This window comes from Chrysochloris asiatica, unplaced genomic scaffold (genome assembly GCF_000296735.1).
Source record: "Chrysochloris asiatica unplaced genomic scaffold, ChrAsi1.0 scaffold00065, whole genome shotgun sequence".
Lineage (NCBI taxonomy): Eukaryota > Metazoa > Chordata > Mammalia > Afrosoricida > Chrysochloridae > Chrysochloris > Chrysochloris asiatica.
The window spans coordinates 13,589,607-13,599,183 of NW_006408583.1; the positions used below are offsets into that span (position 1 = coordinate 13,589,607).

The window sequence follows — 9,577 nt, forward strand, 5'->3', positions numbered from 1 at the left end:
TCCAGGAGCCCTAGTGTGGTACTGTGGGTTAATGCGCTGGACTACAAAGTCGTTTGAATTGCATGGTCGGCAGTTACGCTCACCAGCTGCTCCTCGGAAACCCTATACAGGGTCGCTATGGGTCAGAACTGACAAGACAGCACTTATCAACAAAGATAGGGTTTCCAAGGAGCAGCTGGGGTTTGAACTGCCACCCTTGTTCAAGCCAACTTTGCCATCTGGTGCTTTATTCCACAGTGCCTCACCAGGACTGGGCACACCTTAATCCGCTAAGTGGCATCTTTTCTCTTTAACAATTAATAAAAGTCTTTTCCAGCAGATTTTCCAATGCAAAACATTACTGCTTCCATGGTCTTGACTGTGGATCCCTCAAAAAAAGAAATAACAGCTTCAGTTTTTTTCTTAGTTTACATGCTGTTGCTTATTGTTCAAGTTGGATAGTTTTAGTCTCTTCAGGATGAGGTACAACCCATAATGACACTGTAGTCTTTGATCTTCATCAGAAAGTGCTTCACATCTTCTTCATTTTCAGCTATCATGATTGTGTCTTCTGCATACTGCACATTGTTAGTGAGTCTTCTTCCAGTCCTGATGCCTTCTTCTTCATATAGTCCAACTTCCCAGATCATTTGCTAAACTTGCAGATTGAATAAGTCTGGTGAAAGGTCACACCACTGATGCACACTTTCCTGATTTTACACCATGCAGAACCCCCTTATTTTTCTCTAACAACTTGATCTATGTGCAGGTTCCGCATGAGCACAAGTGTCTTGGAATTCCCATTCTTCACAATGTTATCTATTATTTGCCAGGATCCATACAGTCGAAGCTTTGCGTAGTCAATAAAACACAGGTTGACAGTTTTCTAATGGTGCCTACTCTCCAACAAAGTATGCTTGAAATCAGCAATGAAATTCTTCTTTCTGTGTCTCTTCTGAATCTGGTTTGAATGTCTGGCAATTCTCTCACCATGTATTGCTGCAACCATTTAAAAAGGATCTTCAGCATTGTTTTTACTTGTATATAATATTGATGATATTGTTCTATGATCTTTGTATTTTATTGAGTCACATTTCTTTGGAATGGCACAAATATGGAACTGTTCTAGGCGTTTGGCCAGATAGCTGTCTTCCAAATTTCTTGACATAGACAGGTGAACCCTTCCGGCTTTGCATTTGTTTGTTGAAACAACTCAGTTGATACTCTGTCAATTCCTGGATCCTTGTTTTTCACCAATGTCTTCAGTGCAGCTTGGATGTCCTCCTTCAGTATCATTGGTTATTGATATGATATTCTCTCCTGAAATGGTTCAACGTGACCGATTATTTTTGGCAATGATTCTGTATATCCCTTCCATACTTCCTGTGACATTTAGTATTTAGCCCCTAGAACCCTTCAGTGGTGCAACTTAAGGCTTTACTTTATTTCTCCTGTTTCTAAGCTTCTTCTTTCCTTTTGGCTTTATAACTTCAGGTCTTTGTACATTCCATTATAATACTTTACTTAGTCTTTTTAAGCCACCCTTTAAAGTCTGCTCAGCTCTTTTACTCCATCATTACTTTCACTGACTTTCAGAGGAGATTGATACATAGAACTTTGTGGTTCTTGGGCTATCCAGACCCATGCTATATTATGTGCATAAGTGTCTTTTGTAAGATTAGCCAAATTATGTTGCAGTTAGTATACAGTATGGGAAATTCATAGTCTATTGAAGTAAATCCATTTTGCCTTCACAAAATTCTTACATATTTCTTTATAATATTTGGTTAAAGTTGGCCCTCTGCAGGAGGCAGTAGGATGGAGTGAAATGGCCATAGGAATCAGATGTAGTGATTGTCATCAGAGGTCTAAGTGGGGGGCTGTAGGAAGGTGAATGAATCTCTGTAAGCCTCGGTTTCCATTTCAGTAAATGGAAGTAGTGATGTCATTTCAAGAGTTCCTGAGGAGAATTAAGTGTTACAGTAAATAGAAAACACCTAGGCTGATACCTGAGTCATAGTAGGCCCTTCAAGGTGGTAATCTGGAAGTTTCTTTCCTTTGTGCTAATTTTGTCCTTTAAAAAAGTGTACACACACACACACACACACACACAAAAAGCGTACAGCGTCTACATTTCTATCCATTGTAACTGTCTTGTCTTCCCCATATCCTTTTAGCTGTTCCTCATAGGACATAATTTTGTGACTCTCTTTTCCATAGTATAGCCATAGAGTCGGTTTTTCTTGAAGAGGAATCCCAAGATGAAACACACACAGTGCTTTCATGGTGGGCTTTTCAGGGTAAAATGAGGCAACGCTGTCACCTGTCATGGATGTTCATCAAGGTCAACAAATTTCTTTCTCCTTTTCATGGAGGTGCTACATCATGCATTTGGTCAAAAAATAGTGAGGATGTACTCTATGATATCAAAGGTTTAAATTTTCATAAATTTTATTGACCTGTTTTGGGTTTTGAGCTACCTCGTTTGGGTTATGTTTATGATCTCATTATGGACATAGATTAGAAGACATTAGGGTGAGCTGTCCTTTGTGTAAGTTACTATGAAAATCTGTTGTATGTTTCCATCAATGATTTTTTACAAAGTACTTACGTTCTTCTTTTTAATGGGTAATGGTCAGCGTATATTTTCTCAAGATGTGTTTTCAGTTTTCAGTCATGCTTAACTTCTGTTTACCTAAAAAGATGATTTAGCAAGGGAAAATTAAGGACGACAAAGTAAATGCATGCCTGTGATGCATTGCTCAAATAACTTAGTTTGACCTTGAATACTTTGAAATCCTTTCAGATATATCCTCATCTATTAATGGAGGCTCAGATTGCTGGATTGGTCGTTAGATCATTCATATAATTCTAATTCCTCTGTGGACTGAAACTACTAAGCATTTTTATATAACTAATTTGGATATGCAGATGAATATGAACATGTGTGTTTGTTTTCTCCATACATCTGACCATTGATAGAGCAAAAAGCGATCTATAAAAAAGCACTACTATATTTTTACTAAGAGTGTTTTTGAGATTAAATTATCTACACAATTTTGCTTGATTAAACATTTTTGATTACATTGATATCATAGCATTCAAAATAGCTTTACTAGGTTTTTTCCAATGGGACTACCAAAGAATTCTAACAAAAGTCTATGCCTTATAGTTCTGAACTTAACCTACAAATTGGCAATAAGAGACCTGTAAAACTCATATATGGGGTCTGTGTAGTGTTAATATTTGAGATTTATTTTCCCCAAAAGGTTTATAAACAATATTGACAAATACATTGCACACTGTAGTACTGATGTGGTCATACCTTACGATGGGAGGCTTGAAGATTTAAATTAGTATCTAAATTAAATTTGTTAGACACACTGTAGCAAGAATTCTGTTGCTCACTCGCATCAGTTTTTTTATTGAGCAGTTTCCAAAGAATAATATGCGCCTTTTTCTAAAGAACTAAGTAAGAAAGTTATTTTGCAAAGAATAGAAAACCCTGAATTCTTTTGTCATTAGTAGATGGACTTCATTGAAAGAGTTACACCTATTTTCTATCCTTAAAATAGGCTTTATTTTCTTAAATGTTCCAGTCTGTAAATGACTTTCTAAAGACCATTTCATCTGGGACTCATTTTAACTTTGCAGAGCCACTTCCTTGTTGCTGACCTGGTTTTCTACTGTCAGGATTGTTGCTTCTGCTGAGTGTTTTTGTTTTTCACATGCTTCCTATTTCATGTCTTAAATGTTACCTATTTTAGTAATTTGTTTTGTTTGTTAACGTAGTAATTATTTAGCATTGGCTACAGCCAAACCATCTAAGGATAGATAAGACAAGGTTATTGTCTGTATGAAGCTTGCTTTTCAATCAGTAACATAATCATAGATAGAGATAATTAGGATATGAAGTAATAGATGCTGTAATAAGACTGAGTACAAAGTACAAAGGAAACACAGTTAAGGAGAAGATAAATTCCTTAATGTGTTATGTAACATTGTTCCCAATGAAACGATGCAAAGCACAGAAATAATTGTTGAAGATATGTGTGGGAAGAGAGAAGTATGTGAAAACAGTTAAGTCCCTTAGAAAAGTGTCCAGTAACAAGTGTTCTTAGAGATACAATTTCCTAACCAATAATAAAGGTAGATCTTTTAGCCTTGAATGTGATCATTCCTGCATACTTATTTTTTGTTAGTGTTAAGCAGCTCAAATTTTTAAATGACAGATGTCTATTTTCTTTTTATAAGTAACCAAATTACAACATAGTCATGAAAATATGTGATTATGAACACTGCTTGAAAATATGTTGTTGTTAAGTGTCATTGAGTCAGTTCCAACTCATAGCGACTCGTGGGTTTGAACTGCCAACCTTATGGTTAGTAGTTCAATTCTTATCCTATAGGGCCACACCAGGATTTCATATGTATTTGAGTTCAATTTAGAAAAAAAAAAATTTGTTTTTAATTTGCGTTACTGTACAGAATGCTAAATGTTAAATATCATGATTGTGTTTCACCAAGTTAGTTCTGACTTATAGCGACTGTGGATAGGGTTTCCAAGGCTGTAAATCTTTATGGGAGCAGAAAGCCTTACCTTTCTCCCGAGGAATGACTGGTAGATTCTAACTTCTGACCTTGTGGTTAGCAGCCTAGCTCATAATTCTTTACGCTACCACTTGTGAGCCAAACAGAGATGGACTCAAGTATCCTGAAGCTTATGATCTAACCATGAAATTCATTGAGCATAAGGGAGCATTAAGAATTTGTTGTTGTTGATATATAATCCAGAGGCATGTACCTAGGCACATAGCAATATATGTTATATATTGTACAAAGGTGTCACCAAAGTTATGAACTGTGTGTATCAGTCTTTTTTTTTTTAATCTGAAATTGCTTCTTCAAGTCAGTAAGGGCTTTATACCTCTGGAATTCAATTACAAATAAATGAACGTGTCTAACGTGAGAGCTACCATAATAGTGTCTATCTCACCTCCTGATTCTGAAAGTAAAGGCTACCAAATTCAATTGGAAACATTGAGATTGTGTCTCCAAGCTATGATTGAACTGAATTTTCAGTAGTCAATTTAGTGTTTTCTTGGTTCATGGTTATTTATGCAGCTGTTGCTTAGCTGACATTTATTCTAATTTGACTGTATGAAACATCATATTAGCTATACCCCAAAATGTATGGTGTGCTGGTGTTTTGTGATCTGGAGATGTCGTGTTATTTTCCTTTATATGGACAAGTGTTTGATGAGAGATTATGCTAGTAGTTCAGAGTCTTTGGGTGGTGTAAGGGGATGGTTGCCCAAGTCTACACAGAGCTGCCTCAGTAGAAAGACCTGAAAATCTACTTCTGAAAAATCAGCCATTTGAAAATCTAGTTGTAATCTGACCCCTATTGGGTCACAATGGTTTAGGCTAGTAGCAAGTATTTTCTAAGCATAGTTTTAGCATCTCCAAATCCAATACATTCTGCAAGGGGAATCGAGTTGTCTTGACTGCAGTGGGGGCAGGAATGCCATCTGCTTGCAGCCTCTAGTCAGCTACCTCTGTTCCTTCAGCTGCAGGGGAGCTCAGATTCAGGATCCTTACTGATGGCAATAGGAACAAGTATCCAGACTTAAGTTGTCAGCCAAGTTAGAAAACATGAAGTGGAAGGTAAACTTTGATTCTATTTGAAAGTAAGTCATGAAGAGGAGGATAAGAAAACCGCTGGAGCTCTGAAGCGAGTAGCCACAATTGGAAACCCTCGGGGCCACCTAGAACTTTTCTGGCAAAGTGGGGATTTTCTGTCGAGAATGTAAAGGACAACAAAGAAGTCCTGTTCCATTTTTTATTTGGTGGATTTTTACTAAAAAACACAGATTAAGATAGGTTTGATAGTTAGGCCTGTAAATTTTATGTACTGGCTTTCCTGAAATAAATGTGGGCATTTTTGGCTACTGGGAGAGAGAACTCTTTCTTGACAACTCTGAATTTTATTCAACCAAATGCTCCCCCGCAACAAAACAAAAGAAAACCCATTGCCTTCAAGTCTGTACCAACTCACAATGACCCTGGATGGTGTTTCTGAGACTAGAAATGTTTATGGGAACAGACAGGCTCACCTTTCTTCTAGAGAGCAGCAGGTGGATTTGAACTGATGTCCTAGAGATGAGCAGTCTAGTACCAAGTCCACAGTGCCTTCAGAACCCCATAGACAGCTAAAAAATGGAACCATCTAAAGCTTTTTTTAAAGGAGCTCTGGTAGCGTAGTGGTTACGAATTGGGCTGTGAACCTTAAGGTCAGCGGTTCGAAACTACCAGCCGCTCCGCGGGAGAAAGATGAGGCTTTCTACTCCCGTAAAGATTTACACCCTCGGAAACCCTGTACAGGGTCGCTATGGGTCGGAACCGACTCGATGGCACTTAACAACAACAAAGCTTTTTAAAGAAACAAAAATAACTGGTAAGCTGTTACTATGTAACAGGTACCATTATGAGTTTTTAGATTTTTTTAAAATCAGTAAAAAAGTCATATTGCATTTATATGAAAGTAGATCGAATATTATAGGAAGAAGATGTTTAGTCTGTTAGAGTTTTACCATTGTCAATGTGCCCTACTTTGGGGTTTTCTGCTTCATTTTATACTTACTTTCATGAAAATAAAGACCATGGAGTGTATATAAGCATATTTGTAATTGAGTACATATATCTCATATTGAACTCTAATTTGGAAATAAATTATAGCAGTAATTTGATACATATGAAATTTTTATTTCTAATGTTGTTGATTTTAACATTGTATTTTTTTCTTTTTTTTTTTCCTTCTCTCCCTCCCTCATGCCCCCTCCTCTCAACAGTCCTGGTACCTGGGCTAGCTTGGTTCCTTTCCAAGTAGCAAATAGAACACCCATCCTACCGGCAAATGTCCAAAATTACGGTTTGAACATAATTGGAGAACCTTTCCTTCAAGCCGAAACGAGCAACTGAAGGAAAGCGAAATACAACAATACTTTAAGAAACTAAGAGGAAAAAAAAAAAAAAAAGGAAAAGAGGAAGACTGGACAAAACAAGACAAAAATCAAAAGGGAGAGAGGAAAGAAAGTGAAGAAAGAAGATAATAGAGCAGCAACTACAGCACTTACAATCACTAATTCCCTTAAGGTTGAAACTGTAATGACAGAAAAAGTGTCGATGATATTTCACTGATGGTAGATCACAGCCCCTGCAACGTAGCCTTTGTTACATGAAGTCCGCTGGGAAATAGATGTTCTGTCTCTATGACAATATATTTTAACTGACTTTCTAGATGCCTTAATATTTGCATGATAAGCTAGTTTTATTGGTTTAGTATTCTTGTTGTTTACGCATGGAATCACTATTCCTGGTTGTCTCACCAACGAAGGCTAGGAGGCGGCATCAGAGGGGCTGGATGACAAGGGCCTTGAGCCAGCCATTTTATAAGCACTCTGATTTCTAAAAGTCAAAATATATATGTATATATATCTATATCTCTCTCTATATATCTATATATAGAGAGAGATATAGATATGAAATCTCTGTAGCCTTTAGTTATCAGTACAGATTTATTAAATTTGGCCCTTAACCCAGCCTTTTCCAGTGTGTAACCCAGTTTGAAATCTTTAAAACAAAACAACAAAAAAAAAAAAAAGAAAGAAAAGGAAAAAAAATAGGGAAGAAACAGTTTGAACACAAAGGCTCTATGGAAGAAATGCCTCTATGTAGGTGAAGTGTTAACTCTGCATGCAACAGTAAAAAAAAAAAAAAAGAAAAGAAAAAAAAAAAGGTAATATAATATTTTCCCCACAAAAGAAAACTTAACAGAGGCAAGTGCAATTTAAAAAACTTCTATCTAAAGGGGAGTCATGATGATAAGTCCTTCAGCCCTTGGACTCTAAATTGAGGGGATTAAAAAAAGAATTTAAAAGAATTTTGAACGAATTTATTTTCCCCTCAGTTTTTGAGGGCATTAAAAAGGCATTAAATCAAGACAAATCATGTGCTTGAGGAAAAAAAAAAAATTATTATTATTATTTTTTTTTTTTTTTAAATGAAAACACAGCACTTATGTTGGTTTAGCTGCAGCCTCCTTGGAGGTAGAATTTATTTATTTTAAATTACTGGTTGCATCAAGAACCCATAGGGTATACAAAAGGTTGTATAAAATCTGCATTATAGAGACAAAGAGGCAGGCAGATCCATGTCACAGGGGTAAAGCTTACAGTTTACAAACTGGGAATGCCAGGGTGTGGGATAGAAAAAACAAGTTGTAATCAGGGGCGCTAACTACTTGCATGGTGCCTTGTTCAACAAATTTCTTGTATCGACAGATCCGTAGTGTGCATGGGCAGACACATTTTGCCTCTATGTCTCTTAAAATTTTAATTAAAAATACTCTTTCCAGTAATCCTAATTTGCACGAAGATATAATGTCCACATTACGTGCCTTGCCTTGAAATCTAAAAAACAAAAACAAAAAAAAACCACAAAAAAATACTTAAAAAAAAAAACCACAAAAAAAAAAACAAAAAAGTGACATCACTACACTTGTTTTGCTGCATTTATTATCATTTTAAATCTTTACCATTTTTATGACAAAATATTTTGTACTCCAGACGAAGAAACATGTGTGACATCATGGATTTTTTAGACAGTTAGACCTTTATCTCACATTTATAAAGCATATCCTGGCTGTGTATAGTTGCCGCTTAAAAATTGTAATCGACCAGCAATATTTTCAGTATTTTGGTGTTTTTCTATTAACCTTTCATGTTTTTCATCTTCCAATTAATATTTGGGGGGGAGGGGTTTCAAATTTATACGAATTATGCAATACCAAGTTTTGCCTATGTAGGTAGTGCTTTTAGCTGTATTGGTTATTATAGGTAAGTACACAGATTTTAAAAAAATAATGTATGCTTTTTTGTTGTTGTTGTTTGTTTGTTTGTTTGTTTGTTTTAATTGACCAAAGTGGGTACTGCTATTTTTGCAGTGTGATGAGGTCCTTTTGTGTACTGAGAGATGGACAGGGGATTTTTTAAAATATACATATATATATATTCTGGGGTGGGTGGGAGGATTTTTAACACTTTACAGTGTAGCTGTGAAGCAGTGTACCCTGAAATGGGCCTGGGCTGCAAAGCACCTGTTCTGCCTACTGTGACAAACTTTAGCTGACACAACATCTCCCTGGCTAACTTCCCACCGGGGTGCAAGCTGGACTCATTTCTGGTTTCCACAACAAGAAAACCCGTAAGAACAAGCAAACAGAACAAATTCTCTTGCAGGCAGACTTGGCTTCAGAACATTGTCATATCTTTTCTTGGTGGTGATGGTGGTAGTTTTTTCCTTAAAGTTCTAGATCCACAGCTGAGAGTGAGCCTGTCTCGTTTTAGCAAAGGTATTTGTTCAGATGTCCACATAGTGGAACACCTTTTTTGTGTGTGGCTTGACTACAAGCCTAAAGGTTTATGGTTCAAGCCCACCCTCAGAAGACTGGCCTAGAAATCTGCTTTCAAAAGGTCACACCCTGTGGAGCAGTTCTAGTCTGCACACAGGGTATCCCCAGGATTCAGAATCTGCTCAA

At 36.6% G+C, this 9,577-nt stretch overlaps 1 protein-coding gene across 5 annotated transcripts in view; it reads left to right on the forward strand.

Moving 5' to 3' along the window:
* NFIB (nuclear factor I/B) overlaps positions 1-7,374 on the forward strand; it is a 307,135-nt gene extending 299,761 nt beyond the window's left edge. For 3 of the 5 annotated variants that reach the window (XM_006864486.1, XM_006864487.1, XM_006864488.1), the window contains one exon: positions 6,831-6,960. In XM_006864486.1, coding sequence (XP_006864548.1) covers positions 6,831-6,960 — 130 coding nt within the window. Of the gene's footprint in view, positions 1-6,830 lie in introns of all 5 variants that reach the window. The other 2 variants (XM_006864489.1, XM_006864490.1) reach the window with 2 other exon arrangements.
* Positions 7,375-9,577: the final 2,203 nt, after the last annotated feature.